Raw genomic sequence first — 27,901 nt, 5'->3', positions numbered from 1 at the left:
CATAGCACCACCTGCTGGCAACATGAAATGTTTTGTTTTACACTAACCTAAATATGCAATGTCCAATCTGCACCAAACTTCACGTTTGATAAACGTCCTGGCCTGAAGACATCTTGAGAGGACAACAGGGGATGGACTTTTTCACTGGAGGACGCTTTATCATATAGATCACGGACTTGTATTTTGGCCAAATGCAGTTTAAAGTTTATAAAATGCCTTATTTTTTTTCTAAACACACAGCTTTTGGTTCACAAGACATTAACTGATGGACTGGAGTCATGTGGATTACTGTGATGTTTTTATCAGCTGTTTGGACTCTCATTCTGACGGCACCCATTCACTGCAGAGGATCCATTGGTGAGCAACTGATGGAATGTTACATTTCTCCAAATCTGTTCCGAGTACATTTTCAGCAAATTTTCATTTGAACTATTCCTTTAAGCTTGCAGCTAGTCAGTGCTTCATCAACTGAACCATTTACGCCAAATGTTTTATCAGTGAAATTTTTTTTTTAATGATTACAAAAAAAAGCTCTTTGTACAGATCATTGCGCTGGACTATTGTCAATCAAAAAAGGGCAAATGAAACATCAACCATCGACTGTGTAAGAATTAAATAAATAAAACAGCAGTAAGGTTAAGATGAAATAATTGGTCATTTCTATAATTTTGACCAGTAGTGTCAATCTGAAGTCATACAGTTGTGTTTGTGCGTACATTTTAGATTAAATCTCTATATTTTGAACCTTCTGTCTCTTTTATAGTCAAGTTATAGACAAATTATAGTCTCTAAACTTCATAAAGTGCCAAATATAGATCAAATACACATGAAGTGGGTCTGTTTTTGGTTAAGCAACAACATGTCAAAACTACTTTTAATTCATTCCAAATTGAATCATTTTCAAATTAAATTTTTTTTATTATCGCTATATATAGAATAATTAAATCAAAGATGTGACCGCAAGGGAGAAAACAGGGAAAAGGCAGTGTAATCTTCAAATATACAAGGTTTAAAATCACAAACATCCTTGTGTGTTTTTATAGAGAATGAAAAGTGCATTTTAATGGTCATATGTCAACTCATAATTTTATTGTCAACTAAAGTGACTGCTCTTCCTCTTGTAAAACCATGGATACAGTAGATATATATATCAGCATTACATCAGCCATTCTGCTCTCTAGATATCGGCACTGGTATCAGCCACTGTAAACTGTTTATCAGTGGGCAATTGCGCAATATGTCCGTTTCAAAATTACAACAAATGTGTGTTTTTGTTTATGCACATGACCAAAACAGGTATTAGTCACCTGATGCACAGAGATCCAAGATGTAGAAATTACTAGAAGATTCTAGAACATCCTGTGCTCTTCTCTGTACCTCCTAAAGGATGTAACCATTGCGTCATGGTCATAAGACATGTTACTTAACAGCTGCATGAACTGCATGGAAGCTATGGGGAAATGGTCATGACTAGAAACAGACTGATATATTAATCAGGCTAATTAATTGTCCGATATTTGGCCATTTTGAGGCTATTGGCACTAGCTACTGGCACTCCCATTATCAGTAACATAAGTGTTAACACTTCCTTGTTTCAGTACAAAAATCCACCAACAGCTTTGTCAAAAGACATTTTTTGTTTTAAATATAGTGGAGTTCATAAGTCTGAGGCTACACTGAAAATCTAGAATTCTACATTGTAATTTAAAACTAGAAATAAACAGAATGCTTTAGAAGAATAAGAACATTTAAAACAAAGTAGAGTTATCTAAAATTAACATGAAGTATCTCATTTTCTATTGAAATAGAAAATATTTCAGTCTTTCTACTTCACAATTTCATGTTTAATTCACTATTTCTTGCTCTTACTTTGTAATTAATTGTGAATTTTAATTTAAAATTTAGCAATTTCTGAGTGAAAATTGTTTCTACACCAATTTATTTTTTTTGTAGTTTACTAATCAAATAAGCAAATTTGGTTTGACAGACAAACCAAATACGGACATTTTAACATGTTAACCTTTACTCAAATTGTTATGCTGATCATGTCATTTGTATTTAAAAATTGTACTGAATTAGAAATATACAAAACAGAAGCATTTTGCTTAGTGCTGTCAGACTTTTGGACCCCACTGTATATGTAGGTTATACAGTTTTTATCAGCAATTGACCATCAGCCATCAACCCATTTCGGCTGACCACTAGAAATGATAATGATGAATAGATCATTTGTACTCCTTTCTTTATGTTCATTTATCTTACCCCACTGTACAAAACAAGTCCACCAAATCTGTCCAGCCAAACAATCTAACATACAAACAAAGGCAGTGCTAACAGGAAGTTAGCATTAAAAAATTAAAGTGAGTGTTTATATTGTGCTTAAAAAGAAATACACATTTCATATTCAGTACAGATGAAAAATAATAACAATAAAAACATTATATATGCATTCAAGTGGTATTTCTATGGCTTTTTGTACAATACAACCTTTAGTGAAAATATACATCTACACATAATTCAAGTACAAATGTACAAAATTCTTTAAACTCATACCCTTTTCTTTAATTATGATACAGTTTAATAAGTTCATAAATACAGTTGAACATTCATACGTTTAGCATTCTGATTGGCAGCTGATGGGAAGTGGGAGTGGTTTTAGGTCAAGATGGCTCCTCCTCCTCACTGTTGGCACTCCTAAAACAAACCTGGAAATGATGAAGAGCACAGTAACAATATATCAGATGTAGTGAAGATTACACACCCTAACATGGCAAACATAAGTGCTTCTAAATGTGTGGTCACATTAGTGAAAATTACATTAGGAAAAAAATTCCATTGTATACACACACACACACACACATATATATATATATATATCTTAGTGCTGTCAAACGATTAATCACATCCAAAATAAAAGTTTTTGTTTACATAATATATGTATGTGTACTGTGTTTATTTGTTATGTATATATAAATACACACACATACAGTATATACAAGTGCCGATTAAGTACTTTTAATGAAATGCAGGAAGACATCATAAAGTAGAGTGCATGTGATTATTCACATTATTTGTCATTCTTAGCTACTTTTAAAGAATTTTAATATAAATTCAGTAACAGATCACCCAAATGAACCAAGAATCAATACTCTAACCTTGCATCATATTTATTGTGTAATTTTCTTCATTATGAATTTTAATTTCAGCCTATTTTTGAATCACATTAGAAACACCGTCACTAGATTGTTTTTAGTTTTCATTTGAGTTTTTTTTTTTTTTTACTTTTTGAAATTGATATTTTAAATTGGAGGTGAAATTATTGGTACCCAATAGCAGCTTTTTAGTCTTAGTGCAAACCTACACAGTTAAAGTATGAACTGGAATCAGCTGTCATTTAAACAACAAAACTCTGCTATAAGTGGTAATCCACAAAAATTCAAACGTCAAACTGACTAGTCATCAGTTTTGAGGTTTGTATAACTCTGGTAAGGGTTAGTCAGAATAAACCTAAATTAAAGGCTCAGTTTGCAACAGTGTTGTAGAGGTTTGTCCCCATCACCGCATAACCACACACACACACACAGAAAGAGACTGACAACATTCATACGGCAAGGCTTAAAGTCAACATGAAATCAAAACTCTTTTTTGTTTTATATGTGACCCTGGACCACAAAACCAGTCATAAGGGCCAATTTAGTTAAATTGAGATTTATACATCATCTGAAAGCTGAATAAATAAGGTTTCCATTGATGTATGGTTTGTTAGGATAGGACAATATTTGGCCGAGATACAACTATTTGAAAATCTGGAATCTGAGGGTGCAAAAAAAAATCTAAATATTGAGAAAATCGTCTTTAAAGTTGTCCAAATGAAGTTTTTAGCAATGCATATTACTAATCAAAAATTAAGTTTTAATATATTTACAGTAGGAAATTGACAAAATATCTTCATGGAACATGATCTTTACTTAATATCCTAATGATTTTTGGCATAAAAGAAAAATCAATAATTTTGACCCATACAATGTATTTTTGACTATTGCTACAAATATACCCCAGCGACTTAAGACTGGTTTTGTACTCCAGGGTCACATATCCTGTTTTAGTTGTAATACGTAACATTACGGAAGCAAAATAGGTTGCAAACATTGTTTCATGTTGACTTTAAAAAACGAGTATATTTGTCAGTTTACATTTCATATAAGAATTAAGAAGTTTGGCCATGCAGATTTCAATTAACAAAGATGTATTGGCAATAAAATCAAAAGATGAAGGTAGGAAGGTCCGTTTGGAAAGAGCCAGAAAATACCTCAAGCCCCACCCCCTCTGACCGCGGCGGGCGGCACGCTAGCACTTGCCTCTCGGTGGAATAAACGGTAGAAGAATCCTCGCTTGGGCGCTGGATTTGGCCTGTTCACATCCAGATCAGAACTCAGTGCTCCATCCATCTCGAACACATTAATCTCTTTAAAGCACTCCATCTCAATCATCTGAAATACAAACACACACACAATACACAACTGTACAGAACACAATCCATCTCTATTTCACATCACGACTACATTACCATTTAGACTGATCAATAATTTAATCTGTCATGTCTAGAGAAAAATGTTAGTCATAAGAAGTTACTCTTTTATTGATTTATTGGAGTGGTCTCTCATTTAACTCAGATGTTTCTCCTAAAAATCCTTAAAAGTTGACATATTGACATAAGAGCACAGAGCTATAAAATTAAATAGATCTAAAGTGACAGTAACGATTGTATTTCTAATTTTATAAAAGATTTTTATTTTAAATAAAAGCTGTTCTTTTGTACTTTCTATTTACCGAAGAAAAAAAAAAACTGAAAAAAGGATCACGGTTCCCTCAAAATAATTAATCAGAGCACGTTTACAATATTGATAATTTTAAAAAAATGTTTCTTGAGCAGCAAATCAGCATATTAGAGTGATTTCTGAAGGATCATGTGACACTTAAGACGGGAGTAATGATGCTGAAAATTCTGCTTTGCATCACAGGAATAAATTACATTTTTAAATATATTGATGTGGAAAACAGTTGTTTTAAATTACAAAAATATTTCATAATATAACCAAATGCAGCCTTGCTGAGTAAAAGTCTACTTTTAAAAATATTAACAAATGTTGACAACCCAAAGGGTAGTATGAACATTATTATCCCCTAGTGACCAGAGTGTAGTACCTCATTTTGCCATGGGATGGAGACACTTCCTGTTACAAACTTGTGGTAGAAGTCATCGTCTGTAGGGTCCAGGTTTACACCTTTGACTGTAGAAAACTGCTCTATGTCCAGAACATCCTTGCAATACACAGCACGTGGCTAAAAAAAAAAAAAACATTGAATATGACCAACATCCACTTGGAAAATCCTACATGCTTAATCCAATAGGAGTCTTTTTAATCAAGCAGATAAAAATAAATAAATGCCCATGAATAACTCACATCAGGACAGAACGGCGGGTCTAGCATGTTGGCCTCCAATCGCTTGAAGTTGATGTTTCGGAAAATAGGATGCAGTTTGACTTGAGCCGCTACACAACCTCGACACCCCAAACGCTCCTTTGGATCTTTTTTCCGTACCCACTGTATATATATATATATATATATATATATATAAGCTTTACAATTACTTAAAATATTAATAAATATTATATTATTATATAATACTGCAATAACAGTGATGTGGTGTACCATTAAGTAAAATGTCATTTTCCTTGCACCTTAAATATGTGAATGTACACATTCTAGTCATTACTTTAAAAAAGTTCTTAAATATAATTTTCAAGGTAAAAGCACATTTTATTTACAAATATCATAAATTCTTTAATAAATGTTGCTTATTTCCACATTACTTTGATTTACTGATCATAGGTTTCTCAAATAGTAGTAATATATTTTAACATAACTACTTAATTTTTTCATGATAAATAATAATAATAACAATATAATAATAAAACAAACGAATGCCTGCCAAAAATAAGTTAATTTTATTGTAGAAATTAAAACAAGTTAATAATAGAGATGTACTGCATTTAAGAATTACATTTTTATGCATCTTTGAATAAATGAATACATTAAGATTTGAAAAAAGAAAATTAGCATTATGTCACTGACCCCAATACCAATTTAATTCGCCATAATTCTTTATTTGACGCCCCCAATTTAAAAAGTAGAAGAGTTTCCCACTGGTTAAAATTACACTGTGGCATTGTTCATGTGTTCTCAACTCATAAATATGACCATTCTGACATTATTTTAACAGCATAAAAAAACAAAAAACAAAGAGCATTAGGTCTGCACCTGTCGGCAGATGTCTTTAGCATCTTCAGAGAACTTCTCAGTGTATTCCTCCTGGTCCTCGCATACACGGCGGTCCACCTCCTCTCGCTTCACGCGCTCTTTGCGGCGACGGAAAGGAGACTGACCCTGAATCATTTCGTATATCAGGCAGCCCAAACCCCACCAGTCGGGACTGAAGGTGTAGCTCTCATTCTGAATGACCTCCGGTGCTAAAAACACATAGAGAGAAGCATGAGGTCAAACACTCCAGGACAAGTACTGCTTAAGAGATACGGAATGCGTTTGGCTCTTACCCATGTATCCCACCGTGCCAACGCGCCCTCGTATCGTCTCACCCTCTGGAATTTGGACGGCCAGTCCCAGATCAGAAATACGGATGTGCCCTGGAGAACAGCATCTCATTAAAACCTGCAGTATTATCATTCCTAACATGCCCAAACATGACATACTTAAAAATGGCACAGGTAAAAAGAATGTTCCCCTTAGAGGTTAATGATCTGAATAAATTGTTTACATTTTATTTTGCTTGTGCAAAACTCGCTGCAACAATGCAAGGGAGTTCTGGGTGAATGCCAAGGATTTGCTATGTGGTTGCTAGGTAGTTGCTTTGTTGTTCCCTACTAGCAAAAGTCAAGAGTCCACCCCCAAGTGTAGATATGCGTAAATAAGGTAAACAGAAGCAAAAACAGGCCATAAAACGCGGTAGTGAATAAAAACGGCTTACCACGGTCATCAAGGAGAATATTCTCAGGCTTCAAGTCTCTGCAAAAACAGGGAATACATTCATTTTACACAGCTGAAATCTAATAACTTTAGTAAAAAAAAAATTTAAAATTTTTTTTTTGTTGTTTTTTTTTTATTTTTATTTTTTTAGAAGTCTTCGGTTACACTTTATTTTAAGGTGTCCTTGTTACAGTACAATTATATATTTAAGTACTCAGTAATATTAATTAACTACATGTACTTACTATATGGTTAGGGTTTGGCTTAGGTTTACTTGCATGTAATTTTGCATAATTTATTGTTATTATAATAGTAAGTACATGTAACCTGTAACAAAGACACCTTAAAATAAAGTGTTACCAAGTCTTCTGGTCACCAGAAGAATTTATTTGATCAAAAACACAGGAAAACAGAATATTCTTAAATATTACAGTTACAAAACTGTTTTCAAGTTTAATATATATATTAAAATGTCATTTATTCCAGTGATTGTAAAGCTGAATTTTCAATGAATAACTCACATCAGGACAGAACGGCGGGTCTAGCATGTTGGCCTCCAATCGCTTGAAGTTGATGTTTCGGAAAATAGGATGCAGTTTGACTTGAGCCGCTACACAACCTCGACACCCCAAACGCTCCTTTGGATCTTTACATAACAACTGTGGAGCCCAGGAAAAGAGAGGGAAAGAAGTGAGGCTGACACAGAAGAGGAGAAATCCCAGTGGAAGTAAACGTGACCCTGAGGTCGCAGTCTTCCATGACACCATGAGAGAGGACTAAACAACACACACTCCTCCACAACTACGCATGAACTTTTTCCCATGCAGAAAATATTACAGCCAACATTCAACATTTCAACTTAATTCTGAGTGTCTATGATAAAGAAAAGGACAAAAAAAAAACCTAGTTTAAACTAAACACATGACAAGTTTTTAGACATTTACAACTTGCTGCTGCTTTAAAAAAAAAAACAGCACTTTCAAAAAAATAAAAAGTTTAAAATTAATGACTCTAAAAAGTATTGTTTTCATTAACTACTGTAAAACTAAGACTATTAAAAAAACTTTTGTTCACTGAAATAAAACAAATAACAGATGGAAAAAAGCTGCTTTGGCAAATAACTGAATTAAAATAAGTTTAACATGAAATAAAATGAAATGAAATAAATTAAAGCTAAATAGAAGTTTTTAGAATTTATACAACAAAACTAAAATGAAACCTCAGCTGATCTGGTGCTCTAGAAACATTCTTATTATTATCAGTGGTGATAAGTTTTTGCTGCATAATATTTTTATGGAAACCATGATACATGATACTTTTTTTTTTTAGGATTCTTTGATAAATATAAAGTTCAAAACAACAGCATTTGCTTGAAACAGAAATCTTTTGTAACATCATGAATGTCTTTTTGATCAATTTAATGTGTCCTTACTGACTAAGTGTTCATTTCTTTAAAAAAATCTAAATCCCAAACTTTTGAACAGTATTGAAACACATGGTGCAAATCTGGATACTGTTGATCAAGTAATTTGACAGAAGATGATATAATAATCCTGCTCTATTACTAGCACTGCTGTGACCAGGTAATTCCATACGAACTGTTTCCTGAATCTGCCTGTTTTGAATTACAGGCGTAGACAAAATGCAAAAAAATCTAAATTTGTTTATATTAATTTTGCATACAATACGATGCCTGCCAATATAGACGGAAAGCAAAGCCTTACATTCAAAAATATACTTAAAAATTTAAATATATTCAAATCACGCAGCCAAACATTGCTATGCCTTCCACTGCTCAGTATCTTCAAAAAAAACTTTCATGCAAAACACAAAGAAAAAAGTCCCGAGTTAATACTAGACCGAATTTGTAGACCTTTTATCATTCACATCCTGGAAAATTTGCAGATTTCTGCGAAATGCATATAAATAAACACTGTAAAATATGAGTGTGTTGAGATTAATAAACACACCTGTAGATGATCCTCTCTCGATGAAGGTCCTCGAAGCCACAGCAGATCTCTGCTGCATAAAAGATGGCACGCTGTTCATCAAAGCCGGAGTTCCCCATGTTATAGATATGAAACTTCAGGTCACCACCGTTCATTATAGTCAACACCAAACATAGAGCGTCCTTAGTCTCATATGCATATGCCAAACTAACCTAGGAAGGAAAAAGAGAGAAAAAGAGGTGCATTGTTATCTATTCATGAAGAAAGGATACATGAAACTTAGTGGTGCATGTCAAACAGTCAAATGTAGCTCGTGAGAATGTTTTTTCAGGTGTGAACACTTTCACAAAAATCATCCGGATGACTGGCACCTGTAATATACAGAAACACATTTCAAAACTTCACAGGGTTATGCCTGGAGAAACAGACTAAACTTGATCCAAAATGGACATACAGGAAATGTACTGTATATGATTAGCCATTACAGCATCTCCATTACTGTATTTATTTAGAGTTTTGTTTTACTAGCATGGAGACTAATAGAGTAACCACACATCTCTACTCAACAATCATACAATTTAAGGCATCATTCATTTCTATAGAACAGTGCAGGACTAACTAAGTTTCATAGCTAGTATTAAGTGTTCTGAAACATGAAGTTGTGGTAATGATGGGTGATGTTTGACTTTTAGCAAACCACAAAAGCTACATCATACAGTATGCAGTGTATTATCATTTTACACCAGCATGTCCTGTGATCTGCATATATATATATATATATATATATACACATATATACATACATGCATACATACACACACACATATTCATACAGATAATCAGTTATCTATTTAGTTAGTTTACAAATTAACAGTAGGGTGAAGACAAAGTCAGAGAAACAGTGAAGAGAGCTCAAGCTGTTTCCCATCAAACATAGCTCATATTAGTCACAGCATTATGTCACTTTATACTGTTAGAGTTTACTTGTCATCCCCAACTTTTAAACATGAGTCTGTTTATACATACTGAATGAACTCTGAGGCTGGAGTGTGAGTGTGCGCGCATGTGTGTGTGTGTGGGTTTAGGGTTTAGAGCACTTGACTCCGCTCTCTAACGCTGCTGTTTGGTCAGCGTTGCTAGGAAACAGAGATGTTCTCATTTGTGAAGTAGTTCATGAGGAGCAATCGCTCCTGCCTGTAGCATGAATGTGCACAGAGACACACACACACACATGCATGCTCTTGCACACAGACACACACACACAAACACATTGTCTTTCTTTTAAATTTAGATGCATGTTACATGCCTAAAAGACATTTGCACACAGCTGCAGTGCTAAGCACAGCTAACCTGTGTGTGTATTTGGCCGTGTGTGTCTGTGTGAGCTGTGTGTTAGTGTGTGGGTGGGTGGACAGAGGCTCAGGTGCTCTACAGCTGTAGTGGAATGAATCAGAGGCCGACATTACACTGCAGGCACCGTGTGCTATGTCTGTACACGTTCTCTTTTAAAATCCATTGTTTTAGAGGTTCTAGAATGTTTACTGTGTTACCAAATTCCAACAGATAATGTAAAAAGGCTGGAGTAATGGCTGCTAAAAATGTAGCTTTGCCACTGCAGGAATAAATTAGATTTTAAAATATATATATATATATATAAAAAAAAAAGATTTTAAATTCTTATCATTTTACTGTGTTTTTGATCAAATGCTACGGCTGTTATCTTTAACAAAAAAAGAAGAAAGTTTAGAATGTTTAGAATTCCAAAAGAAAAAGTACCATGGCATCAAATTATTTAAAGGAATAGTTCAGCCAAAAAAGAAAATTATTTATTTTGTGTCATGCTAAAGTAATTTTTTTTTCATCTGTGGAAACTTTGCAGAATGTCCTGGCCACTCTTCTCCATTCAGTTAAATTAAATGGGAACTGAGGCTGTCACGCTCCAATAATGACCCAAAAAGCATCATAAAAGTGGTCCATATGACTTGTACACTATTTTATTAGACCTCTGAGGCCATGCAATATCTTTGTGTAAAGAACAGACCAAAATGTGAATAATTAGTAATTGTAAATCTTTGTTTACATACATTTAAGTCCAATGACAAGAACAAATTGATTTCTGACATCAAAGTTGCTGCAACATGTCTGGAGGTGCCATATCTGAATGTGCATGAGAACACAAGATGGATGGATTACTATTTTGGTGCATTTTTATTATTATTATTTTTTTTTTTTCATTTTTGGAGTTTGACAGCTAGAGTTATTTTTAGAAAGAACATATTCCTGTGTTTTCTATGGCAGTGTTAATGTTAACTAAACTAAAACTAAAACTATTTAAAGCATTTTCAGTAATTGAAATAAACCTGACATACTGTCAAATAAAATATAAATATTATTGTGGAAAATTATTCAAACTAAAACTTAAACAAAAATAAAGCTAAATAGAAATATTTTAAAAAGTAATAAAAATGACAAAAGCACATACAGATACTAAAACTTAAACGTAAAGTTACTAAAACTAAAATGGAAACTGAAAATCTAAGAATTAAACGCCAATTCAAAATACTGAAAAAAAAAAACTTTTAATAGTATATAAACAATACTGAAGTGTAAAGAGTTCCATGGAAGAAAATAAATAATACAAACTCATATAATAAAAACAGAAATCACACTGAAAAATCACATTTTTCTGACTGGTTTGGTTCAAAGCTTCAGCCACTTTCTTCAAGAAGTTTTTACATGGAGAAAGTGAATGGGGAAAATACTCCAATAACCCAGTTGCAATCTATTGAAAGGCTAAATGAGAACCATACAATGGAATAGTATCCCTTGATTCCTCTATTTTTGTTTGAAACATCACAAAGTGGCACATAAACAAACTTGGAATAGAACATTCCTTAAAAGTGGTACTAGTGAAAATAATGAGAGGACCATATGAACAAATCAGGGATGTGTTTCCACTATAAAGTGTGTTGTGACCATTTCAAGGTTGTAATATGACTGCTTGGTGATATATGCTTTGTTTGAATATTTGTTTACAATGTAAATAGCTTAAATTCTTTTTTTTTTTACACAGCAAATATTCAATGAATTTTTATGGTTGATATTTGGGATCACAGCCAAATAGCTGCATCTCTCTATGATTTAGCTAGTCAGGAGGTACTGAAAATGATTCAATTCACAGCAATTCGTTATGAACTACTACTCCAGACGAGATTTATCCCATGATAAGTACATTCATATTTGCCTGAAATATCTGGAATAGTTTCCCTCTGTTGAGAACCTCACAGAAACTGAATCGCAGAGAGTGGAGTCAAATGTTTGTTGCACAAATAATGCAGACAAGACCAGCATGCAACTGACACGACAGGTTAAGATAAAAGTAAAAATGAGGAATAAAAAGAAAGTAGTACTTACTACAAAACTACTGTTAACTTTTTCTAAAATGCGTTTTTCATTTAATGCCATTGCTTCACCTTTTCTTTTCTTCACCCGTTTCTTCTCCAGCTTTTTACAGGCGTACATCTTACCAGTGGCACGAACCTGGCAGGCACAAACCTAGTGGAAAGAATCAGGCAGCAATTAGTGCACCTAATTATTTATGTTATTTCTCTAAAGTATTATTCATTTCTATGTGTAACACTTTTTCAACTAGCAAAAATAACTGTGCATCTTTAAATAGTCCTGCTGTGTGACAATTAAAAATGTCATAAAAACTGCACTCACAATCATTACAAAATAACAGACTTGTTTAGAATAGATGATTTTGAAATATACAACATGGTTTTCACTATATATTCCAATATGTCATGTCAGATCCTTAAATACTGATCTAACAGTAATGAAATTACCCACCTCACCAAATCCGCCCTTGCCCAATACCCTGTAGTGTCTAAAAGTGTTTTTGGTAACTGGTTGCCTGCAAATAAAATACAGTTCAAGTCAATTCAATGCACAAAACTCAATCATTTCAGAAATAGAACTTGATGCAATATAATGGCGTTTTTTTCTTTCTTTCAACTATTGCCATTGCAAAAAAGGTGATTTTATTACAACTAACATTCGTTGTATGTAGGTCATGTTAAAACTTAGAAACAGTATATAACAGTATATAATCCGTCATAAAAGTGAAATTCATCATAAAATCAGAAAGGCTGATAGAGATGCTACTGACCTCTCCAACCACTTCCACTGAAGAAAACGGGAAAAGTACATCGCCTCCTGATATGCTGAGAATGGCTCTCCACTTAAATATTCACGAACTATCCTGAAAAAAAGAGAAGGAATGCTTGAGGAAGGTGTAGAGACCATACAAATGCCATGGTGCATGAATATGATAATTATACAGTATATATCAAAATACCAAATAGGCTCTGTTACCATCATTGTCCCATAGCACTGCCATAATACTCGGTTTGCTACAAGCTATTTATTATTGTTATTCAAGGAGTTAAATTACAGACAAGCTACTCATCATAAATAAATAAAAAAAGTTGAAGTGATATAAATGAATTCCAAACAGAAATAAATTAAATATTTTGTTAAAAAAAAAGACGGAATATCATGCAAGAACTTCTAAAACTTGTAGGAAAAAAAACAGTCCAAACAAAACAACTTGTACCTTGATGTTTAAAAAAAAAAAAAAAAAAGGAGGTGCTTGTATGCCATGAAAAATGTAATTAAGTTTGTAGCATCTCTACTTGTTGGTTGCAACTCTTCAAAACTTGAATGATGACGTGTACAAATGTGATTGCAGATGAGTCTCATGCAACTGATGCCATCTTACCCTCTAATGTAACACACGCTATCACACTCAAATACATAAACATACACTTTATCAAACATAGTGCCCATAGAGATTTAACAGGAAGGGTTAAAGCACTCCGCCTCACCCCCTCTCAAACAGAAAGGAAGCCTAAACTAAACAGAACTAAAAGACTGACGGAGGCAAAACACAAACACACAAAACACTGTTTAGATTCAAAGTCACGTGTTTACTTTACTCGGACAAACAGTATGACTACAGCTAACGGTTCATTCTATAACTGTAAGTCTTCACACTAATACAAGTAAAAAACACAAACGGAGATCCATAAACGTATCACCACAAACAGAGGTGGATAAACCACTGATTCCACTTCAGTCTTGACATTCCAAACATAAACTAAATAACAAGCGTGTGTAACACATGGACAAGCCTACTGCATTATCTTAAAGGAATAGTTCAACCAAAAAATTTAAGGTCTGGCAATATTTAATTACTCTCATGGTGATAATTTGTTTAAAAAAATAATGTGGACAGTCTTTGGAATATAATTAATGTGCATGTGAACTGGAGATCTCAAGGACCAAAATGACCACAAAAAAAAATCAATGAAAGCACCATTGTGCCTGATTTGAGCAAAATAAATTGCTGATTTGGAATATACGCCACCACTTGCCCTTTTGGAGTTGATAATACTTTTTAAACAAGGATGCATTCAATTGAAAAGTGACAGTAAAGACATTGATAATGTTACAAAATATTTCTGTTTCAAAGAAATGCTGTTCTTTTGAACTTTCTATTCATCAAAGAATCCTGAAAAAAAAGTGTCATGGTTTTCACAAAAATATGAAGCAGCACAACTGTTTTCAACATTGACAATAATAAGAAAGCTCTCTTAAGCACCAAATCAACATATTAGAATGTTTTTAAAGGATAATGTGACACCGAAGACTGGAGTAATGATGCTGTAAATTGAAAATAACTTTTTAAAATATATATTTTTAAAAAAGTTAGTTTAAATTATAAAAAATATTTAACAATATTACCGTTTTACTGTATTTTAGATCAAATAAATGCAGCCTTGGTAGAGTTGGTGAGTATGAGACTTCTTTCAGAACCCGACCCCAAATTATCGATCGGTAGTATAATATTAAATCAAACTTGGTGTCTTAAAGATTATTTTTTCCACCAAAAGTGGAAGGAGAGACTGCATAGATGTTGCTTGACAGCAAAATAGCGGTTACTTACAGTAGATGGCTGGCAAATGAACTGGCTTGATACAAAATAGCATTGTTATTACCTGGTACACTCCTGGAACAGCTCTTTACAGGGACTCTGTTCCAGTTTCTGCCTGCAATCCCCAACCACATCCTGAGCGATCTCTGGTAGATGAGCTGCCGACTACAGTATGGGAAGGAGGGAGAGAAAACAGGAAGAGCGGTTGATAGGGTGCAATTTAAAAAAAGAGAGAGAGAAGTTCGAGTTCAATCATTAATTCAGCAATTCTTTCAATGTGCACATGCATGTAGAAGTGTGCGAGAACAATATTTACCCCATTATTAAAATATGTGTCTAAAATATTTAAACCGACGTCTCTCCTCTTCTCATCCGGAGCCACCTGATACATTGCCTAAACAACAACACACACACAAATAATGCTGAAATTAGAGATGAAATCACAGAATTTAGTAAAGGTTCTAAAGGTTAGTAAAGAACCTTTAACATTCATATAACCTTTTGGTTGCACAAAAAGTCCTGTATTCTTGAGATTATTAAAATGTTCTTCACTAAGAAAAAAAGTGTTTCTTTTAAGAACTGTTCACTAAAAGGGTCTTTGGGGAACCCTTTTGTAACCTTTTATTTTTAAGAGTGTTATTAAGGGTGCACAAAATGTGTATTCCATTAGAGTGAAGGTAAGAGAACAATTCCATTTTTGACATGGAGATGGCTGTATGTGTGTGTCAGTCTGGGAGAAAAAGAAAAAGAGAACTTAAAGAGAGGTGCAGACTATATGTATGTTTGTGCAGAGGTTTCATACCACAGCATCCTGGAACTCTATGCACCGCCGTAATTTGGGCTGCGTGTCACAGAACCGCCGAAACAACTGACGACCAATTGGTTGCTTCTCACAAAGGCTAGTGTAATCCCTCTCTGAGAGTGATAAACAAGAGACAGAAAGAGGGTTAAACCTATCAATGTCATATTTTGTCAGATTTTCCTCATCTATTATCTTTAAAGGGTCATATTATTAAATATTAAATTGACCTTTTGAAATAAAAGAGTTCATTGTAATATGAAAATGCACTGAAACTTTCACAAATCAAATGCAATAAGGCCATTTATTGAAGCTAAAGAATTAAGTTGAAGAGTTGAAATACTTTTTCAGCAGTCTTGGTTGCGGTATTTTCCCATTCATTTTCCCCATAGGGGAATAAAATTATTAAAGTTATAAGCCATGAACCAAACCAACCAGCTACAAAGTGAATCACAACATTACAAATTTGATTTGAAGCAAAAACATTTGTGAAAATCAGAAGAAAAGACAAAGGTACCAGACTTTACAGCTTTAACAAAAGAGCAATGTGAATGAGAAATATAAAACTATTGATTTAAAAAAATGTTGAGAAAATATATACAGTTCTGGTCAAAATTTTACATACACTTTGCAGTATCTGCAAAATGGTAATTATTTTACCAAATACGAGGGATCATACAAAATGCATGTTATTTGCATTTGCAAAATGCACTATTACAAAAGGCTCAAATGGTCACTGATGCTCCAGAAGGAAAAACGAAGCATTAAGAGCCAGGGGTGTGAAGATGTGTACGTTTTTCTTATTTTGCCAAAACATCATATTTTTTCATTTAGTACTGCCCTTAAGAAGCAACAGAAGATACTTACATGTTTCCCAGAAGACAAAATAAGCTCGATTTACCCTGATCTTCAAATCCTTCAGTTGGCCAATCAGAGCAGACTGCGCTTGTCGGAAGGCGGGACTTTGTAGAAAACGAAGCGTTTGAGAGAGGCGGGGCATAGAGGACCTACAATAATGTACAGTATTTAAAAAATAATGTGTTTTTTGAACATTAAAGCATGTCAACATATTCTGTTACACCAAATACACAAAATAATGATCTTTAAAAAAGCATCATATGACCCCTTTAATGCATCGTGTTTCCTTCTGGAGCATCACTGAGCGTTTGAACCTTCTGTAATAGTTGCACATAGTCCCTCAGTTGTCCTCAGTGTGAAAAGATGGATCTCAAAATCATACAAAATCGTTCAAATATTTAAAAAAGGTATACCATTATCTGTTTAATGTTAGATACTTTTAATGCTATGTTAGATAATAATTTCTCAGCATATCTAATAGGTCTCAAAGCAAAACATGAAATTTGTGCCTGTATTTAGAAATAAAGTCACCTGACACAATATTGTACCATATTCATGGAATGTACCAGAGAGGGTGGAAAATCAGGTGAAAAACCTAACCAGACTGTTTGAGGTGCAAAGCCCCCGACTAACATTTTTGTGGACTTTAGGGGAAAAATAAAATGCTTGAAATGTATGATATGACCCCTTTAATAAAAGATTTCCTCCATACACACACAAAGTGCAAAACTCAGCATACAGCCACGACACTAAATCACAGTGATGGTGAGCAGAGCTCAAGCTGAGCCCAGTGCTGCAGGACTCTCTGGAACCCTACGGGCCTGGTGGATTCTGGGCCAAGAGGAAACGGCCTCAGCCGGGACTTCCTCACTGAGCCAAGGTCTACAGCTGTCTGACGCAAACACACACACACCTGCCCACACACCAGAATACATTTTTAACTGACAGCAACATTCTAAACAATATAAAGCCTTTAATGAGAAATACACTAGCAAGTATGCTGTGTTTAGTGAACCACAAAATAAACCAACCCTTTTAAGGAACCAAATTAAAATAAATTTTTTTTAAATGTACTCCTTTTAGGGTACACAAGGCGCAACAAGTAAAAAAAATGTTTTTTGTGAAATTAATTTATTATGGGTGAAAAATATGGTACAATGGTATCTGCACATAATTATTTAAGCCTTAATTTAATGGAAAAAATTTAATTAAAAAAAAATTTGGCCCATAATATGATTTAGTTAGTTTTTATGTTTGTGTGTGTGTGTATATATATATATATATATATATATAGATGGACAACTCTTAAATAACATCAAATCACACTAACGAGAGAGGATATTACTTGCAAACTTTCATTTAAGCCACTAAAAAACCCACTGTGGTTGGAAGGTATCCAGTCCTGCACGACTAGGACTGTTTGTCTGTAATACAAATACAAACAAACTGGTATTTTTAATACCTTGAAACTAGGACTGTCAGTTTAGTGCAATTAATTATAAAAAAACAAACAAACATGAAAAGCGATAAAAAATGAACACAATTAATCATGCCCCTTGACCCTTATCTAAATTCTGTTTGGAGGGACTTTCCAACCATTAAAGTAATTCAAGCTTGAAGCACCATGTTTTTGCGAGTCTGAATGCAGATTTTCTGAATGCTCTCTTTCATACATCCATCTTACCAACAGTGCGTCTAAGTTCCTCACAGAGGCTGATATGAGGCAGTTTGAGCATCTCCTTCCATTTCTTGCTCCGCCCGTTCCGTTTCCCTCCTCCTCCTATGAGAGAAAAAGTGAGAAACTATTAAGATGAACTCAATGCAAATTACAATTCAAATTGACACTATGCCTCTTTACTATTATTTGTCAGTCTGTATCTATGGTTAAAATAAATAGATACAGCCTTTTTGGCATTGACTTATTCCACACGAGTGTGAAAAAAACGTGTACATCCATGACGTGCACATACTTTGCTTTACTGACAATCAGTAAACAGATATATAAAATATTCATATACATAAAATGTTTTTAAAAAACTGAATAACCCTCTGCAGGGCTCCAGACTAACATTTGAGAGCAGTGGCACCAGCGCCACCAAGTTCTACAGATGGTGGCGCCAGGAGCAGATTTGGTAGCGCTGGGGGTGGTGTGCAGGAGTATTAAAATATAGATCATTTAATCATAAAATTACTATTGTTTTGCATTAATAAGTGCAGTTACTAATAATATTTCATGTTCATTTCTTGTTTATTTTTCTTTTGTTTATTGTTTATACAGATTTGACAGTAAAGCACTAAGCTTGAGTTAAGATGCATACAAAATTTACTTTTATTAACAACAGTAACAAGTGCAAAATCTAATTTTTATATAGAAAATGTATATATTCCACTCTTATTAAATGTACCATTATTCTTCTAGTATATGGAACTGACCAACTTCAGTGATTATGTGTGATTTAGTAACAAATGGAAGAAAAGTTAGTTTTTCAAGGCACTTTGTGACTTTTCTTACTTCATACACACAAATAGTGTAAAGATCTGACAAAATCTGATTTGTTGATGATTTGATATTTTATAATAGGGATTTTATAATTTCAAAATATAGGAAAAAAAGTAGAAATTAATGACTAATAAGCCAATAAGTGCTCCTCTGCTGTCGTCTACTGGTTATAATTGTGATTTCATGTATTTTTTTAAATTTTACATACGTGTTTGTTTACCACAAACAAAGTATGTTTTGGTCATCCCATTAAAAATAACATTCAAACTGGATCATTTTAGAGCTTTAAAGTGCTGGAAATAGTTGTGTTAAATGCTTGAAAGTCATTGAAAAGTGCTTGAATTTCTCTCTCAAAAGGTTGTACAAACCCTGAAATGAATGATGTAATGCATTCGACTATTTCTACCACAACACCATGGTTACAGTTAGCGTTAACGCTTCTGGTTTCCTGACGTATGTCAGCGCTGTTTATAACAAGAGAATTCTGTGCAGAATTGCAATGATTCTCACTAGATCTCGCAGCAACCTTATCATTGTGCGGCGAATTCAAACGCTTCTCACTGGATCTCGCAGCACTGTTGCATCTGCAGTAACAGTGTCGCGAAATCAACTTTGGCTCCCGAGTAAAGCTGTTCTGAGCTCGGACAAGTTTGTTTGCGTCGCGGTGCGAGCTGATGAACGGTCCGCGCTGCGCAGCTGAAACGTAGGGCGGTTTAGTTTCGCTTTCCTTTCGTTTGCCGTTTGATGTTTCTCAAATGTAACAGAAATGGCAGCGCTTATGAATTGGACAACGCGGTGGTCGCGCCAGTGCGACCGCACACAAACATTAGTCGCACCGGCAGAAAAAATGGTTGGTCGCAGTCTGGAGACCTGACCTGTCACAAAGACCAGAAACACAAGTTTTCCAGAAATCCTTTCTCTCATTATTTTTCCTGAGTAGGCCTACTGAATCAATCAAACAAACAAACATTCCTCCGTACATCTGGTAATCAATGCTATTTATCCCAAAAGAGCATTGCCTTTAGAGAGATCGTGACAGCTGGCAAAGTTTGAACCTGTACGATAATTTTAAATAATCAGACCTTGTTTTCACATAATTGTTTAATGCAAAACATGCATGCAGCATTCAAGAGTGTAATCAAAAGCTTGCCGTCTTGAGGTCAAAAAGCATTCCCGGGAAAACAGTTTTCCTCAAAACAGAGGAATGAGAAGAGTTTATCCTCCAGGATTTACTGTAATTTCAGTGACTGCAAATTCCAGCAACATTACAGACAGCCTCACAAGTCATGCTCTTGAAAAAACACACAGACTGAGAACCGCTGGCCTCTGAAATTACCCTTGGGAGGTCAAATACTTTTGGGGTAAGAAGTGGGTGATTAATCTGCATCTTATTGTTTGTATCATTTCCTTATGAAATCCATAGCAATGTGTTTTGCAATCAAGCCTGTCTATCTGTCTGAGAGAGCGGTTGTTGGTCTATGTACACATGCATTCAAATGTCTTTGGCTGTTGTATCCCATCTAACTTTTTAATGTAATTAACTACATTTACATCCATTAAAAATATTTAGTTTGCTAATTTAGTGGCATTGTGATCTACATCTAATATAAACAGCAGTCTCTCCTAATTATAATTAAGATCTAAGATGTAAATTCACACTGCACAGATGCACATAGTACATGTTCATTCTTGCATTTGATTATACATTGACAACACATTACTCACTCAATACTAATGCAATAATATGCACACACACAACCACTGAGCTGTTTCACCAGTCAAACCTTCACACACGATACACTTTGTGCAATCTACACAAGAAGTACAAAAATTAGCAACCGCTGAAGTGAGACAAAGAAAGAGACAATAATAAACATCCTTCATGCCACAAGTCAAAGGTCTGTCTATGCAAGGCTATAAGCAGTTTTTGGAACAGTTAATGTAAAGGTAGACAAACATATTTTTTATATTTACATAACGGCACAACAAGATAAACAGGAAGAAGAGCAAGATGACTGGCTGAAAACAAGAAAATCAGATAAACACTTTCACTGCAAATCAAGACATGCAATAACTCCAACTATTTCCTCATTATTCGACACAAACAGAAACACACACCTTTGAAGAAACACAAAGATTATGCCGTTTCAGCATTCCTCTAAAATATATTTGGGAAGTTGACCTAAAACACTTTTGGAAAGTTGGCATGTCCTGCTGTACTCCATCTAAAAATGTTTTAAACAGCATCTTGCTTTTAATAAAAAAAAAATTACTGTGCTTACAGCATTTATAAGCTCATAATAATCGCAAGATTACGGCAATGAGGAGTTTAAAAACAGTGGAAAAACTTAAGAGAAATAATGACCTGTTGCTTTCCTTTGTACATTCGTATGAATCATAACCTAATGTATAAAGTTTATAAAATAAAAATAAAACCTAATCTAAAAATCTAAATAAAATCTACAAATTAAATTATCTAAATTAAAAATATATCAAATGTATAAAATAAAATAAAAATCTAAAAAAAAAAATCTAACTAAGAGCTATAAATTAATCTAATTTTAAAGATATATAAAATCTATAAAATACAAAATAAAATAGCAAAAATCGAAATAAGATTTACAAAATAAATAATCCAAATTTAATGCCAAATACCTAAATCATTTGATGAAAGATAGGTCCTAGAAAATGCTGAATACCTAAATCGTTTGATGAAACCTTTCCATTTGTAAACTTTATTAATGTAATAATTTTAGACGACCTCAGTTATGCATTTTTTCGGCCCTATCATAAAGAACAGCCCTATTTTTGAAAGCCAAGGCCTATGTGAGATAACTGTGCACAACCTGATACTTGCTCTAACAAAACAAGAAGTGAAGAATATCAAATCAACTAACACACTCAAAGAAAATAGAAAGCGACTGACGCAACTGTGAACAAAAAATGCCTTTTAAAGAAGCAGTGGTTCTCAATCTATTTAACACCAAGACCACGATTGTCCAAGAATATACAAAGCTACCTCCTATGTAGGCTAAGATATTTCTTTGAGTACTTCTACTGCTGTAATGATGACAATACTGTTTGTTTTCCCACTTTTTTATTAACAGAAACTAGGAGTGTCAATTGGTTAAAATAATTAAGCATAATTTAATGTTATTCCAGAAGTTTCAAGAACTGTATGTTCTGCAAAAACCACAACAACACCAGTTATTCTGTGGGAAAATAAACAAGACATCTAATGTCAGTTTACACGTTAATTTTAAAGTCTTTTTAAGCATTTTAAGTGGTTAAGTTAGTCAGATTGTTTTAATCTTTGCTGAGGCCCTCTATGTCCCAGGTTGAAAGCTGCTGTTTTGAAGATACTCAATTCCTAGAGCATTTTATGATAACCTCGCAAATAAATAATAGAAATATTGAGTAGATTATCTTAAAATTGGCATGAAATGAAAATTCATGCTATTTTGTTTGAAAGCATGTTATAGATCTTATTGTACGTGATTACTTTGACCTTGTAAATTTCTCAAAATCAAATCAACAACTGATGCATAGAACCAATCCCCAACATTTTCTATTTTTTGATAATCTGTTATACAATACACTCAGATGTAAGCCACAATATGGAAGAAAAGATCTATGCCTACTTCAGTTTCATCTCAATTTTAAAGCTTCGGCTAAGAAAAATAGTCCTAGTTTTATCATTTTATTTTCTTGGGGCACATGAGCCACTTCTACTAAACATTTATCAAAAGTTTTATGCACAGAATATATTAAAGCCGCAATGAAATGGAAGTACGGACACATTTTTTCCTCCATTTTACGATGTACATCTGAGTGTTCTTGGTTTTTTATTGGATTTTGAGATATGGGCATTAAGCCATGGTCACACTAAACTTTGAGAAAGCTAAATTTCTTCTGACACTGTAATGGTCATGATATGACGTCATGCTCTGCAGTTTCATAATTTCATCACATTACAAATGACGTATTGATCTATTGGTCATACGGCTTCCCATGATACAAATTTGTGAAACATCTTCACATTTGCATCCATATGAATGGAAATCAACGGAGTTAAAAGTGTGACTGCCCCTTTATTGCGGTTCAGGCTAGAAGGGATACAGCTACGGCCACCAGGGCTTACTGGGCATGCGCACGTGAATATTGCCTAATTTTTGTCACGCTGAACAATAATAATTAGGGGAGCGCTGGGCACAAAGTAACGCGGGGGTTAGTTGTAACACACATGGTTTAAATATTTCCACACATGCTAACATAACAATATTTACAGTATTTACTAGTTACCATATCAACATTATATAGAGAAAAAAAGTGCGCCAAAATACAAAAATCTTGAAGATATCGCTGAACATTTATTTTACCTTAGTAAAATTTAATTCCTCATTTATGTGGGCCGGGCTAAGAAAAATAGTCCTAGTTTTATCATTTTATTTTCTTGGGGCACATGAGCCACTTCTACTAAACATTTATCAAAAGTTTTATGCACAGAATATATTAAAGCCGCAATGAAATGGAAGTACGGACACATTTTTTCCTCCATTTTACGATGTACATCTGAGTGTTCTTGGTTTTTTATTGGATTTTGAGATATGGGCATTAAGCCATGGTCACACTAAACTTTGAGAAAGCTAAATTTCTTCTGACACTGTAATGGTCATGATATGACGTCATGCTCTGCAGTTTCATAATTTCATCACATTACAAATGACGTATTGATCTATTGGTCATACGGCTTCCCATGATACAAATTTGTGAAACATCTTCACATTTGCATCCATATGAATGGAAATCAACGGAGTTAAAAGTGTGACTGCCCCTTTATTGCGGTTCAGGCTAGAAGGGATACAGCTACGGCCACCAGGGCTTACTGGGCATGCGCACGTGAATATTGCCTAATTTTTGTCACGCTGAACAATAATAATTAGGGGAGCGCTGGGCACAAAGTAACGCGGGGGTTAGTTGTAACACACATGGTTTAAATATTTCCACACATGCTAACATAACAATATTTACAGTATTTACTAGTTACCATATCAACATTATATAGAGAAAAAAAGTGCGCCAAAATACAAAAATCTTGAAGATATCGCTGAACATTTATTTTACCTTAGTAAAATTTAATTCCTCATTTATGTGGGCCGTCCCAAGCATGGTTGCAATGTGTTCATTGTCAAACTATAAAATCAGATTATTTTAAATTCTTAAAAAATGCTATTATTTCATATAAAAAAAAAAATTTTATCGACAAAATATTTTAGTTTGTCTTGTATTTTTTTTCATGAGATCAGTAAACATTTTAAGCTGTCATATGGTCATGCCCTTCAGATGTTACAATGTACCTAGTGGTCGACCGATATTGGTTTTTTGACAGCCGATGCCGATATCTTGGAATGCAGGGTGGCCGATGGCCGATATAAAGCCGATATCATTTTATTTATTTTAATTAATATTTAAGAAATTTTAAATCATTTGAAAATTGATTAAAAAAATAAATGTGTTAAATAAACATACTTATACTTTAGATGACAAAGTATTTTTCACAAATTAATAAATATTTAATAAAAATATAATTAAAAGGAAGTAAATACTGTAACCAACAGGGCACTCAGTATTCTGGGAAGTTTGTGTGCATTGGGAATCATATTTTTTCAAATAAAGCCAAGGTAACACTCATTTTACATACAGCACACAGTGAAAATGACATGAATATGACAGTGAGCAAATGGATAAAGCGCAGCATAATTTAAAATCACGAGTTTAAAGTTTGTCCATCGCGCGTCTCAATGAACACATGCACATTTCACAAGATCTCACAACTGGATCCGACTAAGTTTGCAAGGTTTTTGAAATGAGATGTTTATAGATGTTTATTAAATTATATAAATGCGTATTTTCTGAATGCTGACAGCAAACAAGAAAGTATTATAATGTTTGCCTTTCTATTACTAATAATATAAAAGCAATCATTATAAGGCTTTTTGTATACATTTTAATTCCTTTATTTAACCGTTCTATCTGATAATTAGACAGACTTATATCCGTATTTAGACAGAACTGTTAACGACAACAGCGAACAAGAGGGAGAATGTGAGCACTGTGTGTTCAGGCGCTGCCGTTCTCAGCGCAGTCAAAATAAATGTCCGGCGCGCCGTCAAAATAAAAGTCCCACCTCGAACGCATCGGCCAAACAGGAAAACTTATCGGCCAATGCCGATATTTGAAAAATGCCAAATATCGGCCAATATATCGGCCTTGGCGATATATCGGTCGACCACTAAATGTACCCCACCGGGGCATGTTATCACATTTCACTTCCATTTTTTGAGGGTAAATAAAGAAAAACGTATACACTGTAATTATGAAACAAAGCGACATATTTGTACTAGACAAGTGTGAATTTACTGTGAATAACAAATAATATTCTGAGCCCCATGTGGATTTACATAAACTGAGAAAGTCAAAAAGTGTTATGGGTAGGTGTAGACAAATACAATAAAACAGCATGTGATAGGTAGCAAATTTAATTTATTGATATTTTATAGCGAGATTTTGCCTCATTTCCGGCTGTAGCTGTATCCCTTCTAGCCACAACTCTTTATTGCACTCAAAAGTAGGCATGGTTTGAGTAGACAAAGTGATTAGCGAAGTCCTGCATACATCACTAGAAAGTCTGCTTGTTTGTACTAGAGGATCCAGTTACGACATTTCAATTAAAAATTACGAGGTCAAAAAAAAAAAAAAAAGATAAATACTGTCATCCGAGGCAATTTGTATTACTGTGAGTGTGAGCGTTTGTCCTAAACTTTTGATTCTCCAAACTTGCGTCGATGCGGAGTGATACGAGAAACATGAAAATAGCGCAGCAATGTTGCCATGGGCAGAGCCGATCGGCCCTATACGCTCACTACACAAGTTGCGTAGGGCCCACGTAAATTACGCAAGGCCCCGCCTCCAACTCGTGTCAAAACGGCGCGGCACTTTCAATCTGCTGCAGAGACGAGGAAAAATAGGATAGAAAGTGAGCAAGATAAGGGTAAGTGATGGATTTTATAAAGCTGATATTGAAATGGTGGCTGCTGCATTGTGATTTGTCGATTTAATTCAGCATTTCATGAGAGCTTTGAAGATGTGAAACAACAGAGTCGTGCACGGTGTTATCGTGGGCAATTCAAAAGACCAGAATAATTCGAGATACCTTATTATCCGAATTGTTTAGATTTTTAGAACATATATTAGCTTATGTATATATTTATATTAGCGACCAGTTAAACTAAATTCGGTCTGATTTTCACATTGATCTGGGGGGAAAAAAACGCAGACGGGCTGAATAAAAATGCAAGCTCATTTTCTGACAGGAGGTGGCGCTGAACCGCAGAAATACAGAGGAAGTCAAAACAGCATTTTCATGCTTGTTTGCACATATATTTTTGCATTTTAAGCTGGACTAAAACAAGCCAATCTAGAAAAGAGATTATTATGAGCAATAATTAATAATAATAATTTAAATAATACTAATTTTCATGACCCATTGGCAGGTGTTTTTGCTTTATTAAAGCATTAATCTTAAATGTTTATATATTTCTCTGAAAGTAATGGTCAAACATTTAAAATTTAACAAAAAAAATTTATATAATATGAAATATAGGCTTATCTTCATATTTATATCATGAAAGATAAATAAAACAATTTTCAAAAAATGTACAATACGGTGTCAGTAGGATTGGAGGATGGGAGGTGGTGCTTAGGTGAAACCGTAGGTAGTGGGGGCCCCTTCTGAAAATCTGCTTAGGGCCCCCAAAATGCTAGGATCGGCTCTGGCCATGGGCAACGGTAAAATATCCTTTTAGACTAATACCACATTTGAGCGCTCAATGCCGCGCTTGCCCAGTCAGAATCGAGTGGTCTAATAATACCTAATTTATTACAGATAAGATAGTGGTCCAGCAAGGAGCAAACCGAGATCACTCCTATCACAGTGCACTCCTTTGTGCGCAGATAGAGGGGCAACCTTGCGGCCTAAAACTGCAGTTCAACCTCCCTCCCAGGTGAACAGACGGGGATGGGTGTACACTGCGGTCTCTGCGTTATGAATCCAGGGAAAAATACACAGTAACCTCCATTAGGGGTCTGACAGAGGAGACTGAGCGTTGTAAGTGCGTACTAGCATACTAAATGAGATGCTATTTATCAGAGAGCACTTTTAAAAGCCCATTCACACTGTATACAGATGTGGCGAATGTACTCAGATCTAATAAGACGCTGAATTCAGCCTCGTCCGTGATAAAGTTAATACGGGATTCATTAGGACGCGTTCAGCGATAATTGATTGCGCCATTGCGCGTCTCTTACCTTCCCTCGCCTTCAGCAGCACGGTGTTGGCCACGATATTCTCAATCTCCATTGTCAGAATAAAGATCCCATGCAGTCCCGATACATTTCACTTAGGAGAAAAAAGATGAGGACGCTCGCGCTGTTGGTGGCGGTGAGGATGAGGATGATGATCGGTGGTGAGGATGGTTGTGATCGGCGTGAATTTGGCGTTGGCACATTGCAGGTTAATTGTATTTCTCCATATCTCGCTGTTGAACCCCCCACCTTTCCGCTCGCCGTGGACATGTACTCTCTCTCCCCTTGTTAGCATTCAGTGCTCAGCAGTCCTTCCTGTCTCGAGCAGCACTCGCTTACTCCGTCAGCTCTGGAGGAGGAGGGATCATCTTACAACCAGAATGTAAC

The 27,901-nt window shown here is 34.6% G+C and overlaps 1 protein-coding gene across 1 annotated transcript; it reads right to left on the bottom strand.

Moving 5' to 3' along the window:
- Nucleotides 1–2,110: 2,110 nt before the first annotated feature.
- On the bottom strand, nucleotides 2,111–27,901 carry grk4 (G protein-coupled receptor kinase 4). The gene is made up of 17 exons (XM_016531732.1): nucleotides 27,518–27,901; nucleotides 18,335–18,430; nucleotides 15,796–15,908; nucleotides 15,310–15,387; nucleotides 15,058–15,158; nucleotides 13,167–13,259; nucleotides 12,848–12,911; nucleotides 12,410–12,550; nucleotides 9,017–9,207; nucleotides 7,048–7,085; nucleotides 6,617–6,706; nucleotides 6,321–6,532; nucleotides 5,923–5,928; nucleotides 5,466–5,594; nucleotides 5,206–5,343; nucleotides 4,359–4,490; nucleotides 2,111–2,705 (listed from the first exon to the last, which is right to left on the bottom strand). The coding sequence occupies exons 1-17, from the start codon at nucleotides 27,567–27,569 to the stop codon at nucleotides 2,661–2,663; spliced, it is 1,719 nt and encodes a 572-aa protein (XP_016387218.1). The 5' UTR covers nucleotides 27,570–27,901; the 3' UTR covers nucleotides 2,111–2,660.

The sequence above is a fragment of the Sinocyclocheilus rhinocerous genome, unplaced genomic scaffold, assembly GCF_001515625.1.
Source record: "Sinocyclocheilus rhinocerous isolate Xijiao unplaced genomic scaffold, SAMN03320098_v1.1 scaffold1325, whole genome shotgun sequence".
NCBI lineage: Eukaryota > Metazoa > Chordata > Actinopteri > Cypriniformes > Cyprinidae > Sinocyclocheilus > Sinocyclocheilus rhinocerous.
Note: the sequence above shows the minus strand (reverse complement) of the source record. Positions and strands in the feature narration are given on the sequence as shown.